The sequence below is a fragment of the Pieris rapae genome, chromosome 1 (assembly GCF_905147795.1).
Source record: "Pieris rapae chromosome 1, ilPieRapa1.1, whole genome shotgun sequence".
In the NCBI taxonomy this organism is placed as follows: domain Eukaryota; kingdom Metazoa; phylum Arthropoda; class Insecta; order Lepidoptera; family Pieridae; genus Pieris; species Pieris rapae.
This window is the reverse complement of record NC_059509.1, coordinates 10,758,323-10,779,283: the sequence shown is the minus strand read 5'-3', so window position 1 is coordinate 10,779,283 and position 20,961 is coordinate 10,758,323. Positions and strand designations below refer to the sequence as shown.

Sequence of the window (20,961 nt, the reverse complement as noted above, 5' to 3'; positions counted from 1 at the left end):
CTAATTATTTCCTTCTCGCCAAGTTATTTTATGATGCTTGTAATTTTTTGTGTGATTTACTCTTCAAAACTTAGTAGGGCCAGCTTCAAATAGAGAGAACTAAGATTCCCATATGTCAAAATTCAATGCAATTTTGACGCACGGGAGTCACACCTCGGACTCAAACATAAGTTTATGTTTTCTAGAGTTATTTCTCACTAATTGGGTTCATAATGTAATGAAAATATTGCGTTTGTTAAAACGTTGTACAGTTATGAATAAGAGGTTACGTTTATAGGCTTGTTAAGGTCTAGGTCGTATACGTAAAGCTGCAAATATAGTCTGTCACTGTTCTGTGTTTACAAAAGGACGTGTTAGTGATAAGGACAAACTGACGTTATTGTTTCTTTAAATCCACCAACGCCGTGTGAAAACAACTGCCCGTGGAGATGTTTCCCTACCAAGTCGAGTTAGAAGCACCTTATCAATTATTTAAGAATCTTCTTCGCTAGCCTTCTGGTAATATGTGTACGTATATGGGCGGTGGTGTCACTTAACATCAGTCTTCTACCCGTTTCCCCGCTGTTTTAAACAAACTTCTTTTTGCATATTTTTATATTAATAATAATAATCTATATTTAGGAGGCTTAAAAATGGTTATTAACCCTTTATCTAGGCGATATTAATTGGGCTATGTGTGCATAAATTTCTTAGAAAATTGTATGATAGAAAACATGATTATAAAAAAATTACGACAGTGAGACAGAGGAAGTGATAAGAGTAGTGATAAGAGTAAGAGTTTATGGTGAAAGTTACAATTTACTTTTTCCTATTATTACAAATTCATAATAAACCAGTAATCTCGTGTTGCAATTCAAATTACTGTGATGGTGACCGGTGTTTACAATAATTGTCGCGTTCAACATAATTTGCCTTATTAATTTATAATATCACTTGAGTGTTTTGAGGTAATATATTTTACGAAGACGGAAGCCATTTTTATATGAATTACACACACACGTGTACCCGGTGGTAATAATACAACCGTGTATATTTCATTAATTTAAAATATTTCAATTCATGTATTTATGCTCTATTTTACCCAAAAGTGATGTTGATTGAGTTTGCCTCATTTTTCTGTATCTGTTATTTTTTCTTAATAGTCAAGTAGGTGCCAATTGTTCCAGCTAAGTCGATTTTTGGCTTCCGTCTGCTGTTTTCCTTCACCGTTCGAACGATTTATTGCATAGAGTACTTATTATTGGTGATGAATGACGATTGCCGCCTCATCCACTAGTTCAAGTCTGTTCAGAGCTGTAATCAGAGGCTCCCTGATATGCTAATGCCAATATTATTTTACAAAACAGGGCTTTTAGTCACACATTCGAAAACGTCATCTAAGAATATTTCCAAGCTCCAAAGTATATTTAATGTTTATTACTTGCGCAAATCAATAAAAATCAAAATCAATAATTAAATAAAACTCGTTTTAAACGAAGACGGTTTCTTGGTTAAGGCTATGAAAGAAGAATGTTTATTCCCATTGAAATGATATCGTATTGAGACTCATATTACGCTAGCTAACCACAATCGGATGATTCAGGAGTGCGCAAGCGTCCGTGGTCACGCATGATCTGGACCGGTTTTTCTGCTATTGGTGACGTCACCTATGACCATGTCCAAAGGTCATTTAGGTGTCTGTTTGTTTTGATTCTTAGTACCCACTAAGGCAGCGTTTCTCCAAACTCTTGAACTACAAGGAAATAAAATATTTTATTGCCATATTCAGTATAATTTAACAATTTCTGTCATAGTATATAGTACATTTACAGAAAGTAAAAAAACATCGTGAGGAAACCGACATGTCTTAGACCCAAAAAGTCAACGACGTATGTCAGGCACTGGAGGCTGCTCACCTACTTGCCTATTAGATTTTAAAATGATCATGAAGCAGATATTCAGAAATCTGAGGCCAAGACCTAAAAGAGGTTGTAGCGCCATTGTTTTATTTTCAATTATAAACCAAAAAATCTATATGAGAACATCATGTTTTGATTTCAAAATGTTAAACTGTTAGATGATACCTCGTTCGTGTAAGGATGTTTGTTACCTCGTAACAAATTTTGTAGTTAGTCATATTGCACGTGAGTTGTCCCAATTCCTATTTATAATACGCTGACAACTCGCTCGAAATACATGCTTCCACACTGATATAATTTGAACTCTCAAATGATGGGATCATTATTATTATTTTCTGAACTTGGTTAATAATATAAGAACTGTGTTAAATAATGGTTAGTATTATTAATTGTGGCGTTTTATCCAGCTGAAGTGATTATGGTGATCATAATATTTAAAGGTTGGTAGGCTCAGTTTCAGTACTTATATTCTCATTACGTCCGTTGTGCATCCTGGCTAACTAAGCCAGCCTGGCTACTTCCAAAAGTTTCCAGGGCACACGCTTCATGATGCGACCTCACTGCTCCGAGGATTTCTGTAAATTGATCAGCCACAGCCTCGCATTCCAGGACTACGTGGGTGACTCTTCCTCATCGCTGAAACAGGTCATGGTCATATCAAAAGGATTACCGATTATTATATTACTTAGTATGAGTAATTGCAAATCTGAAATATTTTAAATTACCAGCGTATACGTAGCTTAATAAAAGTATAATAACGATATATAATAAATTGTTCCTCTGTCAGATTCATTCATGAGCTTTAATCATGCGTGCCTGATTTCGAAAATAACGAATCGTCATAAAGCATTCAATTTCATAGAATAATTAGCGTACGCATAGTTGCAGTCAAGATTACAAGTGTGTCAAATATTAATCCATCGCCTGTCTGAGTAATAATCATTGCATGCATTTTTTGTAGTATTCTGTCATCTAGGTGATGAAAAGTCTCAAAGTAATAAAGTATGGCCTGAAATCGCCGTTATGCAAACTGTGCATGTATCTTACCCACTAAATATCGACTTGCGTTGGCATGTGACATTTCTCGCCCATAATGCCTTTAAAAGTTTAAAAAGAGCATAATTTCCATTTTTGACTTTGGTGCTGGCGCGCAAAAAATGCACCCTTGAAAACCACTCGTCTGTAAACTCGTAAAATACAGCCAGTAACGTACATAATTACGTAATTTGCACATCACTTTTCATTTGTTTATATCATATATAGGTCAAGGTTCATAGCATCACCGCCACTCCTTTTATTTAACAATCCATTAAGTTCAATTGTCCAGACCTTTGTTCGCAAAGTATCTTGAATACATCCTTTTTATGCATCATTATCTTCGTTATCAGGGGACCAATAAATTTCTACTTTATTAGTGTTCGTATATTCAACGTATTTTTTTGCAGCAAAAATATTTTGAATTATTACAAACTTGTCTCGTTTAGCATGGTCAATGGGCATGGGTTCATAGATTATGACGTCCTTGAATGTTAAAGTTCGTTAAAAGTAATGCGTGCATAAATAAAATTTGTACTTGTGGACAAGTATTTAATAATTCCGTACATTCCTAGTTTCATTATCGGACGTCAAGGTAGAATACATAGAAAACATTCTATCCGTATCACTTTGATTTCTATCGACTGAGCGTTTTTAATGCAGATTTTCCGCGCCCCACCACTATATGGAACCAGCTACCCACTGAAGTATGTATTTCCGAACCAATTCGACTTAGGGTTTTTCATGAAAAGAGCGTACCAATTCTTAAAAGACTAGCAATAAAGCTCTCGAACCTTTTGGCATTGAGACTGTCATTTAACTTCAGATGAGCCTCCTGCCCGTTTGCCTCCTGCCTGTTTGCCTCCTGCCCGTTTGCCCCCTATTCTATAAAAAAAACATTTAAGCTCACCTTGTTTATACATGTGCAGTGCGTACGTGAGTACGTATTATGGATAAGGTTATTTTCCAGTCCTTTATTTTGTATTTATGCGTACGTAGGAGGAAAAAGCATACGTTATCTAAGCGGTAAACCGATTGTTATTGAAGTTGAAACCAATTCTGTGCTTGAACGGAATTCAAAACGTCTCTAATTCACTACATTGATGCGTATGGCAGATTGATCGTCTATATTATTTAGTGGTAAACACAGGTGGATCTTATTTTGACTCCTAGAGAAACAATTGTTTTTAATTAGAAGACTGGTTAGGTGGATTACCTACTTGCGCAAAAATTGTCAATAGATGGGTCTATTAATCAAACCTATTCCACATAGGGTCCTTCAAGAATAAAGGGTACCAATTATTAAAAGACCTGCAACTGACACTTGCCTCTCTGGCATGAGGGTGTCCTGGCTGTGTTATCACTTAACATAAGCTCTAGCCCGTTAAAATAAATCATGAATCAAAAAAATCGGCTGCATATGTCCGCTCAAGCCGCGAGGCTAGCACAGCCCAGTAGGCCCGCTACCAAGAAATAATTTGTGTAGTCTTTAATACGATTTTTTTTAAACATTAGCCATCTTTAAGAAAGAATTGTATGGAATATTATTTTGAACCAGAAGTATATAGAAACGTTTATGTCCTGGTTACAAGTTGATTTTCTCACCAGATGCCTTGCTCTAATTTAACGTGCGCCGACGCATTTACGATGTGGTGCCGTAATTTCGTAACTAGCATTGCGACATCGGGCAACGTTACAATTTTACCTCTAACGATACGATAAGGTAGCAAGGTTTTTAAAAGTAAGATTTACTCTGCTGCCTATGCTATTATTATATACTTACCGGGTCCAGATGCCTAGGGACCGTTCCAGTATTACGTAAGCACTATAGGGGGAAGTGGGGGGATTTCTTTGATTTTCTTATTTGATGATTACGTCAACAGTAATTATTTACTTTTTACACATATTACCCACACATTGTCTATGCTACGTTTATGTACTATTATTTTTGAAGCTTTACTTTTCTTGATAAGAGGAGTGGAGGGGGGAAAATTGGCAGTAAATCTGCTCATAAGTGCAACTGTGATACCGAACAAAGTGTCAAAACTATGACTGTTAATGAACATTACCATTACTTATTAGCCATAATTATTGTATAGGCTGGATTGTAATTGATAAAAGTAACAAAAGAGATTTAAGAAGTAATTAGAAGCATTCCGCCTGCCGAAGAGAAATGTTTTGCTAATACACTGTACAACCAGACTTTAAAGTCACAACATTGAGGCTGAACCGCTAAACGTTTTTTTTTTTAATCCATCTACAATCAGCTTGGCTTTTATCAGATTTTATGAGAAATGATGGCAATAAGGGAACGCAAATTCAATTTTTTTTATTCCCTCCGTAATTCGTAAACTGCCAGACTGCGGCAAGGTTAGCCCTTTCGCCCAACCACTAAAAGTGAGTAAGATTTAGATACGAGTTACAGCGCTAAGTACACTTACAGACAAAATTCAAAAATCAAAGTCTTGTTTCTGAAAGCTTAAGAACTAAATCGTATAGCGGAATTGCTTTTTATTTCTTACATGGTTATAAAATTCGTAAGTAATCTGCGGAGCCCTCTTTCAGACAGGGGTCGATGTTAGGTCATTGATCTCTCTTTAAATATACCTCGTATACATTTGTGACGTGTCATGTTTTACCAAATGAAAACAGATGGTTACTGTCTTTGTATAATCTATTGAAAAGGTTTTGTTATTTATTCATATTTCTTTAAATTTCACCAACGAGTTATTAGAACATAAAAAAATACACAGCCCATTCGTTTCATCAGTCGTTAGATATTTTACTTATTTATATATAGATCTCCACTTGCTACGGTTCTAATATATCTCTATCTCTCGATTTATCCACATGACAATCAACATGCATTAAATATTTTATAATTACAAATTTGATAATGGTACATTTATCAGTTTTCATCGAATCATGACATAAAAGTATTTTAACTTTAAATATTCTGCGATACGCTTACAGCCACTCTAGTTGATGGCGATTGGGTTACATTGACATTGGTGGTACTAAAATAAATTGATAATAAAGCTATTAATACATTTTATACTTGCTTATCTAGGCCTTTCAAGTTACACTAGTAACTTAAGTGCGCCATTGCTGTAGATGCAAGTCATGCATAAAATAAGCATACCTAAGTATATTCTTAGATGTGTCATCGCATTCAAACTATTTTACGCTTAGCGAATTTATTATATCATAATATAAATAATCGTCAGTATAGCAAACGGGACTCTTAAGCGCTTAATAAAAAGTATTAAATGTTTTTGTGGTAATAATCCCAGCGGAGAGACCAGTACACGCATAATGAAGGGAAATCGCTGCTACTTTGGCCTTAGTGAATACTTGCGATCGTAATTTAGAAAGATCAGATTTTTCTGTACAAAAATCTGCAGCGACCAGTGCTTACTTATGGTTCTGAAACCTATGCCCGACTAAGAAGCTTGCTTTTCTTATTTTTTTTGCGGAAGTTTCTTCGAAAAAACTTTGGTTATTTATTGCATATACATATTGCATTCGCTTGATCACACTAACAGATCAACACACACAGATTCAAAAAAGTAACATGCCGAAGTGGTGGGAACAAGTGCACCGAATGGCGAACGACAGAACTGAACTGTCAAACTGTTGATAAGTAAAAACCCGGTAGACCGAAGCTGCGTTGGTGGGATAAAGTTTTCAAGGACCTCGAAACCAGGTGTTCAAATTTTGACGCAAGAAGCAGGATATAGAATGAGATAGCGAAAGATACTAAGAATTATAAGCGGCTTTGCAGCTATTGATGATGATGAAATGTTTATGTACGTGACTGATAATTAATATAGGAAATTTAAAAATAAAGAGTGATCGATGATGAATGTTTCGATACACCCTTATCGGTGGAATTTTTGCGTATGATTATAAAATTCGCTGCAGTACCATGACCAACGTGAGATCTTATAAAGTACAAGGATAGTTACCTAACAATCTACCCACAAAGTAATGTATTTTGAATGGTATTATGGATTTATGCGCGTGGGTTTGCATTCATTCAATGGAATGCTTGATATTAAAGAAAAACATGTTTTTGCATTTGATTTTGTAACGATATAACTAATAATCTATGAAATTTTATCGAAAATAAAAAATGGTACTTACGTATTAACGCCACCGTGGCAAAAATTTAATGGTTAGCGTGGACAACCTAAACCTTAATTATTGATGATTAAATGTAAAATGAATCCATTTTTATAAAATCAAAACCCTTTAGAAGCTTAAAAGGTTTAGGTTAGGTTAGGTTTAGGTTGTCCACACTTGCTAACCATTAAATTCATGCCACGGTGGCGTCCAAGTCTTATTTTATAAGTCGCATATCGTTTTTTAAACACTTGTTATTTTGAACTTGTGGTAATTTAAAATTTATCACTGGTCCCTTGAGTTTCAAATTATCGAGTCGACTGTATGTAATTTAAATAATCTTTTGTATAAAAAACATATATTTGATTTCTATGTTCCACCTCTTAATAGAAGCAATTGAATCGACACGCATTGAAAACATAAATGAGTCATTGCTCCAGAATCTAATTACAATAAATAGGATCCCAGACATCATCTTTAGTGGCACATGGCCGCCCTGTGGCGCTCTCCAAAATAGACAAACGTCTATTTATACTCTGTGTATCCGTTCTGCGCACGCGCCGATCGCGTAAATATGGCGCCGTGTTGTTGCTGTAGGTACACTTGGGGCATTATAATTGGATCTATGCATAATCTATAAACGTAAATGGTTATGGATACTTCCTCTAGGACTTCCTCGTTGGCTCAGCGGATGTTAAACGATAAATAATTATTAATAATGTGTTTACTATATTAATTATGGAATACTAGCTAAAAGGAAAACGGTTGAAGGCTCCCAAGAGACAAGTTCTTATATATATACACATAAGCAGGTATTGCACCAGTGTTGACCTAGTTTAAACTGCATCTCACATCCCGGCGTTCGAAGGTTCGATCCCCGGCTGGGCACCAATGGACTCTCCATCTATGTGCGCATTTAAAATTTGCTCGAACGATGAAGGAGAAAATCATGAGTAGGTAAACCTTATACCGAAAAGTCGCCTATTACTTGCATATTTGATTCATAATATGCAGTAGTGCCACTGTTTTATGACATATATGAATATGACTTAAATTTGGTGAACCTAATTTCACTGTATGGTGATTGTCATTTGGGCTACTTTAACTAAAAGCCATTAACGGATGCAAAACATCAATCATGTTAAAGCATGATGGAAAACTGATAATCCGGTTATACTCCCACGCCCTTTCCCACACTAAGCGTTGTTGGCTCTAAGCGTAAATATGTTCAGACAACATTACAAAATTGGGTCTGCGCATAAGTTAAAAAGTCGGTTACCCTATAAATGCTTGTCATCTAGTGTTTAATGAAATAGTATTAATCGTATAATACCTTTTATATTGCCTCTATTGTGAACTTGGTTTGTACCTGTGGGAGGTACACTAGCTCCATTTAGACAGCTCTTTGCCTCAAAATATTATAATTTAAACCACCTTTGCCCCAAAAAATCATGTGGTAAGCGGCGAAAAGTCGACGGCATCTGTCAAGGGTGACAAACAGAAACAAAATTTCACGAAATATGTTGAGAAATCTGAGGCCAATACCTTAAGAGAGTGGCTTTTCTAAAACTCTTGAAGATAATTTTCCAAAATTGTGGGGCGTTAATTGTTTGAAGTTTGACAATTAACACAACAAACATGACAGCGACTATCAAAATTGCAGTACCTAAAATTTGTCGAGTGAATTAAATGTCGCTGGTAAATATACAATAACCATTAAGGTAAAACATACAAGGCTCGCCCCGAAATGATGTAACCACAAAGTTTAAACTGTTTATTTCAACTCGGTGACATTGAACACGCCATCTGGTGTTGTTTGCAATAAATTAAAACAAATATTACTTTAGTATTAAATTAATTAATCGTAAATAACGTTAAACATGTTGTACATATACTATTAAATTTAATTACATTTACACTGTGTTACTCTCTTTAGCTTACAATTTGGAGATTAAAAAATCATTTGAGTTATTAAATTTGAAATTAGGTCATGGCACGTTTTATTTTGGATTATTTTATGACGTCATTAACAGACGAGGTACTCTCCGAATGTATGATGTCAAATCGATCGAATCGAAATGATTCAATTTAAGATGAATTTTCAAGTCAGAACAGGTGATTGGTCATCTTGGTTGGACTATAATAAATGAAATGAATCTGAAGCTCAGTTTACTGCAAATAAATGCAGAAGTAATATAAAAATATGTATGTATATAACTTGATATAGAGAACTGGATGGAACGGTGTAGCAGTAAAACCGCCCATTTTCTCCTGTATTGTGTTATTGTGATGTAAATAAAGTGTTGTATATAGTTTGTACGTACGTTAATTCTTTAAAAATATTGTCAGTCATCAATTCGCCTTCCACTCAATATGAATCCCTTTGACTCAATCAGGCGTTTAATAGTTTTACCTATAAGCCTAGTACATTTATTAAATAACATTGATTCATAAATCTAGGCTAGCGAAACACAACGTTCTCTTGAGCTTCAAATAGCGATTTCTATTGAACTTCAATACTAAGTTTTTTATACGTAATCAAGGCTGTGACATCAGTACATTGAAATTGCATACAAAATGGTATTCATCTAGTATTGCTAATGACCTTCTGATAAGCAGTATTGGCTTAAGCGTGCGACTCATCCCTGAGGTCGTAGGTTCGATCCCCGGCACCAATTCTATGTGCGCATTTAACATTCGCTCGTACGGTAAAGGAAAACATCGTGAGGAAACCAGGAGGTTAGGGCGTGTGTTAAGCACAGGAGGCTGATCACCTATTTGCCTATTAGATCGACAAATGATCATGAAACTGATACAGAAATCTGAGATCTAGACCTAAAAAGGTTGTAGGGCCATTGATTTAATATATTTGATGTAGCGCAGCTCCTTGAAAGAAAATTGTTGGCAAGTAGAAACAGTGGCAGAGAGTTTATAACCAGTTCTAGTTTGATATACGCTGAATTAAGATTCATTTAATTAATCATATAAATTTATAGTAATAATTTGACAACAAGTAGATACGCCATTTTTATTACTACCCCACACCGTAATGATGACATAATAATTATGAGCAGCTTTCACTGAATAATTATGTGGTTTCGAAGCTGCAATTACAAGTTATATTTAAATTTGGAACACAGTCGTTATCTTGTTGTTAAAGTTATTTATAAGGTAAAGATAAAATGTCCTTAATTTTTACATCCTGAATCATAAAATCAGTCAAAAAATACAGACATAGTTTCGAGGCTATGTACATGGGCATAAAGCTATGTAAAGACTTTATAGTAAGTAAAAAAATCTGTAAAACATTATAATTAATAATAATTTGATAACGTAATAATATATTTTACTAATGTGATGATATGATTGATATTGTAAAGTAATATCTAACTACTCTATTAAAATGTACCTTTTAATAAAAAAATTAGCTAGCCATTATTTGTTGCAGAATATGAGAACTATAGATTGTTATTAAATAAAATTTAATAACGAACACGTAGTTCTTATTCTCATTAGAAGTTAAATCCATAGAAGTATAGCCTTAGAAGTTATGAAGAAAGCTGTGTTTGTGTTGTATGGTGAAAATGCAAGTAGTTGTATGTCAGCAACATAGCTAAAAAGGTGAGAAAGGTCTAACTCAATCTGTGAGAGAAACCGACACAAATTCCAATCATGTTAGTAATTGATGCCCTGATACAACTGACAAGTGGCTGTATAAGATTGTCAAGGATAAAAAAGGCACTATCCTTGATCATGGTGTAAGTTTTTTATATTTAATAAGCAAGTTGGTGATCAGATATTAGTCACAGAAGGCGTTAAAAATAATAAAAAAAAACATAAATAGTTTATCCAGTTTAGATGCGTCTTAGGACATGCCAAAACTACCAGGAGGTCTTGTTCTGAGAAGGACGGGCAAGAAACTCAGCAAGTTTAGCAAAGGCATAACAAACGTACAGTGTTCTGTCCATTTCGATGTGCGATTCTCTAGAGGTCCTATCTCGGACCTAATGGATCTAGGAACTAATATTAAAAAGGCAACGCGGCCCTCTGGAATAGATAGTGTCTATGGACGGCGGGGTAGTCTTAACATACAACGAGCCTTCTGGTCCGATTATATAAAAAAAGAGCAAAATAGGTACATAAAAAAAACCCAAAAAATGTCACCTATCTCAAATAAAGGAGAATTAAGGAAACAGATACAGAACTCGTAAGGCCAAGTATCCTGGGGTTTGAACCGATTATTTGAGGACGTTAGATGATGCAGCAATAACATATGTTGCAGCAGCTGGTAACCATATTAATGACGTCAATGTGGTAAAGTTAATTGGATGCACTTCGCATGCCATCATTTGTTTGATATACTAAGGACCGCGAGATTTTAACTGAATAAATTTATTTTGTTTACGATCTTATTAAAAGGAGCTGTTTAATCGAGTTTGAGTTATATCAGCCAAATAATATTTTTATCTAGTATGTGTTTATTTCAAAATTTAAGAAAGTAAAAAACAATGTAACACGAAGCTTTACAAACATAATTACCGTCGTAACATATTCAAATAAGTTATTGTAATGGGCCGGTGATTTTGGATGTGTTTGTTGACAGACGGTTCAGAAAGACGTATTTGGAATGGCCCAAAGGAAGAAAAAGGAGAAGACGTCTACCAGAAACCTGGGAAGAAATAATGAAAGTGATAGCTGGAAAATATTGTAGAATAGAAGCGAAGATGAGAGACAAAGGAAGATTATGAAGGAAGCCTTCACTTTGTTGGGGATCGTGTGATTTAAAAATAATAGATTACAGCGCGAGTGACAGATAACTTTTGTTTAACTTTCATTTCCTTATCAGACAAAGATTTACTTGGCCGAGATTTCTTATTTGAGCTTATAATAAATAAGTCTATATTTGGTTCACTGACTTGGTTTTGGGGCTTCGCGGGGATGATTGGTTAGCGTATGGATTCGAAGATCGCGCCTCAATTGGTAATTGCTCTAGAATTGTTAATTGCAAACTGTATAATTAGTTGGAATACGGTCAGTGATCTCGCAATGAAGGTTGTAAAGCTGAAAAAGCTATTTAAAACTCTATTTTCTATAATATGTTAATAATTTCTTCATTTTTTTTTGTATGTAAAACACTGAAACTGTAGAAATGTTTTTGTGATTGGAATATTATGTAATGGCGAGGTGAACCTACCTACGTACCTACGAACCTACGAATACTATGGAAGACGAATTTCTGAACGAACCTAAAAATAACATGTGACAAGTGACAACAAACAAAAGACAGAGTTAAAATTAAATTATTTAAGCTTTTGTTTTTTTTAAATTACCGTTTAAACCTTCGCTGAACTTTCACAAATATTTCAAGATCAAAATTAGCCAAACCGGTCTAACGATTTTCGAGTTTAAGCGACACGAACGAACTGCAAATCATTTTTATTATCAATATAGTATCTTGCGATAAAACGATATTTGAAGTGATTCTTGGCTTTAAATGTGGATTGTTAAATATTGTATTACCTCGTAACATTCATATTGCTTCTAAAGGGGAATCTATGAATTCGTAATACCACTTTCACTCTTCACCCACTATTTGCATTGTGGGTGTGCATTCCAATAAATTATATTGTAACATATGAAGCCAGACTTCTTAAATAAATAAACTTATACGTTTATCACCATTTAATAAAGTCAATAGACTATAGAAATTGATGGAGGAACTTTTTATTTTGAAATTAGGACTTTGTTGAGCAGTTCCCAGCAACTTGACATATTATAGATTATATTTTTATTTGTAACGAATAAGTTTAAAAAAACTAGGGGAATTTTTCAGTTTTTTAACGAGGTTAAATGCGCTTACGCAGCCCGCGTCATGTATGTACTTGACACGGGGACTGGGTCTACACTGAGAGCCCTTCAGAAGAGCAGTGAGAACTAACACGCCCTTAAGATGGGTCCTCGAGGTTCGCCAGGCATTCTACCCAAGGACGGGTCTGATGTTTCATCATCCCTGAATAACATAGGCGTTTAATTTTCAATAGTATATTTCATTACAAGTGCGGAAAGCCTGTCCCGGAAACTTGTCCCGACTGTCAACCCTCACCTTCGGCTGCGCCTCGGCTCGGGTAGACATTTGTCGGAACTCTTTGCAATGACGGTACCGCACGTGTACTGAACGACTATTTTTAATACAGTTGCGAAAAAATTAAGCAATTTAATTAAACTATTTGCTTTTTTTCTCTTCTCTCTACGGAATAAATTCATTGCACGTAGATATGTTATATGTTTCCGGTAAATTGTTCTCCGAAGCATTTTGTGCAATTATACTGAGTTCGGGTGGTATTCATTCAAATAAAATATCGTCGAAATTACTTATTTTGTGCAATAAATAACTCAACTCGCAAGAAAATTTTCGGAAAATGGCGCCAACCGCAAAGAATATGAGCAAAGCTTGTTTTTTCTTTTCTTCACCCATTCTGGGTAGGCAAAGGGAATTTTTATTGAAAAAAAACCAAATCTAACTCATTGAATCCAATCATTAAATCTGATATTGAAACAAATAATAGCTTCTTTTTAAAATATTTGGATGAATCATAAAAACTTCTGTGGTTTTTTTAGTAAAAATTTCATGGTTAGTTTTTTTTATTGATAAGAAATGAAATAACCTAACTTACTGAATCCAATTATTAGTAAACCTTTTAAAAATACGTATTTGCATATATTATAAAATTCTCTTTAATATTTTTTTTATTGATATGAAATGAAAAGAAACCTAACCGAACTTATTGAGTCCAATTATTATAATATTTAGAAATCATATATCATAAAAACTTCTATGAATCTTTTTAATAAAACCTTCGTGGTTGGTTCTTTCTTTTTAATACACGTTGTTTTGACATTTGGCAAAGAGAACGCACGAGTGCGGGAATGGCAAAGAAAAAGCACGAGTGTGTAATAGCCCCCTTTCCGAACGCTATACCTCCCTGCAATATGCCACTTTTTGAGCAACTGTATTAAAAAATATTTAACAAAATGTCCAGCCGTGCGAAGTCGGGATAGGCCGCTAATTACTAACGGTGATTAACATTTTGCGTGCGTGGTATTAATTTAGTTTTGTTTTTGTTACAGGAAAAGGTATGCAGAACTAAATTACATACTCAAGACGAAGGTAACAGCGAATAACATATGTAGATATTTTGTTGGTAATTATTAGTTTTGTTGATATGATCACCAATCAAAGTCAAAGTAACTTTATTAATAAAGGTAAACAAGTAAGTTACTCGCATACAGCAATAGAATATAAGCGAAATAATCAAATGTTTATTGCTATATAACGAATGAATGCAATGAAACATTCTATAATCTTGGGGCGTAAATCTCATGAATTAGTTTATTGCTATGAAATGAATGACTGCAAAGCTGTTGAAAAGAGAGCCTGCGTCTAGCTGCTGCGGTGCATCATTCCGAAGATCTAGGAAATGGCCACGCTTATAAAACTAAGAAAGCCTGAGTGAGAATAATGTAGTCTATAGTCGTTCACCTAGGATTAGTTAAATAATGCGGTTTTCCGTTTCGTAACGTACGTGCTCGTGTTTTACAATGGGGATTTACGAAATGTTGTTATTAATATAATTTTCCTTTATTGAAAATATTATGAAACACCTTAACACGTGTTATATTTATCTCGCACTGAGTAATTACACTGTTTCAATTGTAATAATAATTTCATTCCTTTTTTATCAATATTTTTTTATAGAACTGTTTGGGTTTGGGCCTTTTTTAATTTGGTATAATTGCGCTTACACAGGCCCGTGCCATGGGTATCGAGCTTGACGCGGGGTCTACTATTCAGAGGGATAGCTAGACCCTACGCATTAAAAACACCTCAACCCGCCACACCCATTAACGCCCAAACCCAATAACCAATCTCAATCCATTTTTGACCAACTGAGCTAGTTGAGATGTTTTAAACATAGATATGTATATTTTAATATTATTTGTACGGTTTTATATACTTTATTTCGCCAAGACATTCAACCCAAGGGACCCGGGCTTATATCCGACATTATTAGAGTACAGGCCTCCTCCAACTAGATCCATCTCTCTCTATCTTGAGCATTTTTCTTCTAATCTTCAACTACTTTTTTAGGGTTGTCAGCTCACAGTGCAAGATCTCTTTTTTTAATTGTGTTTTAAAATAGAAATTATGTAGTAAACATTGTGAGCAAGCTTGTTGACAATCACTACGTGTTATCTATCCAACTAATGAAATACTGTATTTATTACCACTATTAAGTAGTTTTATAATCAAACAATTTTGAACCTTATAACAAAGTAATAAGATCAATGATTGCGTGCAACAAAACTCTTTCGAATGGATATATCCATTTTATTAGTTTTGGTCTCCGATTTGCCTTTGACATTATGTGTGGTCATTATCTATGGTAATAAAAAAAATTTTGTTTGCCGTAACATTTGTAATGGTTGAATTAAGTATTTGTTAGATCAAGATATAGATCTACTATAGGGCAGTAATGACCTAGCATGAGCAAATGAGTAGTCTTAGCCTAGTAGTTTCAGCGTGCGACTCTCATCCCTGAGATCGTAGGTTTGATCCCCGGATGTGCACCAATGGACTCTAAATGCGTATTTGACATTTGCTCGAACGGTGAAGGAAAAACATCGTGAGGAAACCGGCTTGCCTAACACCCTTACAGTCGACGGCGTGCGTCAGGCACATGAGCCTGTTCACCTACTATTAGATTAGGAAATGATCATGAACAATCTGAGCCCCAGACCTAAAAAGGATGAAGCGCCAGCGATAGTTATATATCTAGCTTAACAATATTTAAAAATATATGTTGATGATATCATACATACATTAGGTAAACAGTTTTGTATGTTACGTACATACCACACAATTTGTTTGAATTAAAGGCTAATTACCGAGATGCTCTTAGTGATGTAATCATCATTTTACATCCATCGGTGTGATGGCCTAAAATATTGCTAGCCAAGTGAATATTGGACGTTTAAATCGTCTACTAAGCGCGAACTATGACATATAGTTATTCAGACATAGTACATGTTAAATCTCTACTCTGATTCATCCAACTTCCAATAGTATATAGCGAGAGATAGATTTTGCCAGACGTGAGTCATACTTGGAGCGTCAAAATGCTTTGATATATACTTACCCTATTTGACATAAATGCCTCAATTCTACATACTCATTAATTTTATACAAAACATAATTTCAAATAGATAAAACGACCATTAGTCAGCCTCGGCTATTTTATCTCGCCATTGCACATAACCTAGTCCGCATATATTATTATGAATTCCTTTTATGATCTCATCAATAATATGTATTACCATCTATGCCCCGAGTCCGCTTAGATCTTCTACTACTGCATAATATTGATTTATAAATAAGGACAGGACAGACACAAATACAAAATGTATAACAAAATATATAAATCAGTGGCGCTCCAACATTTTTAGGTATTATATATACGTATTGTCGACCCGACACACGTTGTCCTGCATATATACTATGTGCACATTTAACCTTTGCACATCATTTCCTCATGTTTGTGCGAATGTTAAATGCACACGTAGAATGTCTATTGGCGCAGCCTACAATTGATATGAGAGTCGCACGCTGAAGCTACTAGGCTCTCAGATTGCTAGATAAGACTACATTTTTTTGCAATTTAAACTAAACAGTTTGAATAAGTAAAATCAATCAATGTTGTGAAGTATACTGAAGTGTACTTGAATATTTGCTTCATTTTTTCTTTTATATATTCGTATAACAACGTAGTGACTGTCAATTGAACCTTAGAGCTTGAAATAAAAAATAATTTAACTGTATGTTATGTAAGAATTGTTAATAACTAAAGACTCTAAAAAAATTTTAAAAAAGAATTCACCTTGTGTGCTGGTCGCGTTTCCGAACAGGCGGTAGAGTTGAATATTCAAAGTGATCATGTGATTCATCCGAATAAATGTATTTTTTATTTTTATTTTTAAACCAGTGTTACATTCAAATATACACGAATTTTTAGGAGTTAGAATTACCATTAGATAAATTGTACTTGCCCGTTGCAAGTGTCAGTTGACTTTGCTGAGACATTACCTAAGTTAGTAGTTAGAATTGTTCTTCTGTGGCTTAAGATGATTCTACGTTAGTGCTAACCAATTTAATCTAAAATTACTTATTAAAGGCTTATTGCTTAGCGCAAATAGCGGTTTCAATGCCATTTAAACTAAAGCTTTGTTAGTGACATTTAAAGGTCTGGCTCATGCACTTTTATTCAAAGACATAAGACTTGTGCAGAAGATCGCGCTTTGGTCAAAGCTTTGGGCATTTTGATAAATGAGCTGGGTCGGAATGCATAGTTGCTCCCACTTAAAAATTGGTTTTCGTTTAGTTTTTGTTATTTTATTGTTTTGTTTAATATCGTGTATATGATATTTGCCTATCAGTGCTTGTCTCATTAAAAATTGTATAGTGTAGTTCTTGTACCAATATTTCAATTAAAAAAAAAACAAGTGGCTCTACCGATCAGCCTCCAGCCATTTCCTGTAGCAATAAAAATATCAATAGCTGAAATAATATTACTCGTATTTTAAACGTACAATAGTAAGAAACATTCTTAATACACACAATCGTTGTCTATAGTAGTATGGTAATCCGAATCGACAAAGACATTTTTAACCGAGGATTGCTTCATCAGGTGGTGGACCGCCTCCGCGTCGGAAGCGGTGGGTGGAGATCAGAGATCTATTGCGCGCCCACGCATCGCTTATGTCACGCATTTTTCATCAAATAAGGACAGTGAAAAATACAATAGGAACTGTCTTTCACCTTAGTTGGTCATGTTCGTGTATTAGGAATTTATTAAATGTATCGAATAAGGCAATACATACACTGTTCACTGTGCTTTCATATTTTTTATTCGGTCTTCGTATAACGTCGAGGCAGAATACGAAATTCTTTGTATCGCCTCGACATCCGTCGTTCCACAACTAAGCACTTTTTAAGGCCAGTATATGCCACTCACTAAAGTATTCCCAAACCAATTCGAAAAGATCCTTCTAGAAAAGAGCGTACCAATTCCTTAAAGCCGGCAACGTAATCACAAGACCTCTGGCGATGAGTGTCCATGGGCGGCGGTGTCACTTAATAGCAGGAGCCCGTTTGCCCCCTGTTCTATAAAAAACTAAGGTTCTTAATTAACTTATAACTAAGAGAGATAATGTGAAACAAAAGACATCATGTTAGATTACGATTGGTCGACTTTATCTGTAGACCAATCACAGGCAAGCGACATGGAGCGGCGCGGCGTTCCCTTTTACAATCTAATAATAACCAAAGTATATTATAAATATAATTGGGGAATGTTTTTAAAATCTTCAAAAGGTCAGCTACATGATCATTTATGATACTAGATGTATGCCTGCTTCATCTTTCTCGTATACGGCATTATACTAACCTAACCTTATCATTAATTTCTAGTTTAAATGTATTGTTATAATTTGTTTAATGTTCTGAATTCAAAAATCGTGATTGAATTCGATTTTGTTGATAGAACGGGGTCAAACGAACTCGAAAACTGTAATGAAGGCTTGCAAATGCGATTCCGGTCTTTTTCAATTGGTACGATCTTTTCTTGTCGAACCCAAAGTCGAATTGAAAAAAAAAAACAAACAAAAGATATGTCAAAATTGGGAGCTTTGTGAATGCAATTCCGGCTTTATTAAAGTGATACGATCTGTTCTTGAATTACGCTTAGTCGAATTGGAAATAAGATTGACCTATTAATAAATCGCTTTTATTAATTCTATGACATTTAACACTTATTATCTGTGGCACGACTGCAAAATAAATGTCAAACACTTGTTAAAGTAAACGTTGTGTAGTCTGTTTGCTCTGTAGTGCGAGATTTGTTTATTTCTACAGATAACGGTTCGTTTAATTACCCTTCTGTTTACACTACTGTTACCATACACTGGGTATTCAACATTTTAGTTTTAAGGCGCAATGCGTCTGATAGGTTCCAGTCATAGCATCAAAGATTTGTGACCTGGCGACTAATACTCGGTAACACGCTGATCAGATGGTAGCATGGAAAAACAAAGCAATCATGCTGGTCTATACTCAGGGGTTTTAAAACTAAAGACCCAATCGAAGTTTAAATTCCTTGAAGTGCACTGATTTTATAGAAATATTTTACTTTGGGACGCCTATTATAAATTAAGTACAGAGATAGAATTAATTATGAAAGGATTTTCTACTGTTTCTACCGGCTGAAACCGTCTCTGTATAGCAGAAATTTAATAGGAATTGAAACAATAGTAATTATAAATAATTATATACAAAATGTATCCAATGGAATATTAACATAGCAAAGACAAGATAAAAATCTAACAGACAAACACACTCGGCTACATTAATTTGCAATCAAAATAACATTTTTAGAACATTTAAAAGAGGAAGGCAATTTCTGCCGCGCACTATCCAATGTGGAAACAGCTGCCCACTGAAGTATTTCTGAACCAATTCGTCTTAGGGTCCTTCAAGAAAAAAGCGTACCGATTCTTAAAAGGCCGACAGCGCGCTTGCGAGCCTTCTGGCAGTGCGAGTGTCCATGGGCGGCGGTGTCACGTAACATCAGGTGAGCCTCCTGCCCGTCTGTCTCCCGTAACATAAAAAAAAACAAAAAAAAAGTAAACTAGTTAGTAGAAAGAAAACAGTGCAGCGGTCAAAAAAACTGACCATGAATAATTGTGATTGCTGTATTAACCTTCTTGGTGTGCAACGAAGCTCAATTAACATTTGTATCGGTGAAGTAATTAAGATAAGAGTAATTGACGCAATCAATTTAAATTAAAACCTCTTTAAAATATTGTATTTGGTTATCTATACAGTGGTATAATGCTACCTATATATTGCAGTGTTTTCATACTTTTTTATATCCCCGTTTATAATGTAACAGACGTAATTAAGTAAAAAAGAATTGTATGCTTAAAAAACTTAAAGATAGGTTTTGGAATTTAATTTCTAGGATATTGTTAACAAAATACAGTAAGTTTTTACAAAACATATAATGAAAAACTAAGATTTAAATTCCTAATAATTTTAATAAACTTTCAAACTTTGCAATCAAGGAAATGTTAGGAAAAAAGAAATGTCATGCTAAACCAGAAATCGGTACATTGGACGGAAATATTTAATACGTTAAGTAATTCGTTGAATATAATAATTAAAATATTGCAGGAAAGTATATTGATGCTGTATATATGATGCTGTTAACAAATTTACAATGGACCATATGGTTGTATCCGTAGCGCACAATTTGTATAAATAATTCTCTCATATAAATTATTCATCTATTACGCCTACAGCACAAACCATTGTGTTTTATCAATCACTCAGATAAAAATATACTTATATGTATATACGCAAAGGTTCAAAACTATCATGTCCAAATATTGCAGACGAACACTGCTTTTAGCTGATAAAATAGTTTGTTTATCCAAACGTAGTTACTACTGACTTATTTGGGAAATATAAATCGGAGCCATAAGTCTGGCTACTGAATTGTCTGATGACAGAAATAAATTGATTGTCCTACATATGCCTTTATAAAGACAAGAATACGTTGCATATTACATTATGCATTGTAGTATTCAGTTTTGGTTCACAAACGTTTAATATTATAGAAAAGCTTGCTTTTATATGGAAATTTCGACCATTTTTTTTTAATATAGTGTGAGTATACATAATAGGTTTATTTTTAAATAACCGTTATGTGGAGCTGAATCATAATTATATATCAGTTTAGATCAAGCATTAATAGACAAGAAAGAAAAAACCATTTACCAGACGAATGTA

At 34.5% G+C, this 20,961-nt stretch overlaps 1 protein-coding gene across 4 annotated transcripts in view; it reads left to right on the top strand.

Moving 5' to 3' along the window:
* LOC110994316 (unc-112-related protein) overlaps positions 1-20,961 on the top strand; it is a 39,207-nt gene that overhangs the window by 4,592 nt on the left and 13,654 nt on the right. For 2 of the 4 annotated variants that reach the window (XM_022260882.2, XM_022260899.2), the window contains exon 2: positions 14,187-14,192. The exons of the other annotated variants lie outside the window; for them this stretch is intronic. In XM_022260882.2, the coding sequence (XP_022116574.1) occupies positions 14,187-14,192 (6 nt within the window). The remainder of the gene's footprint in view (positions 1-14,186; positions 14,193-20,961) is intronic. 4 annotated transcript variants of the gene reach the window in all.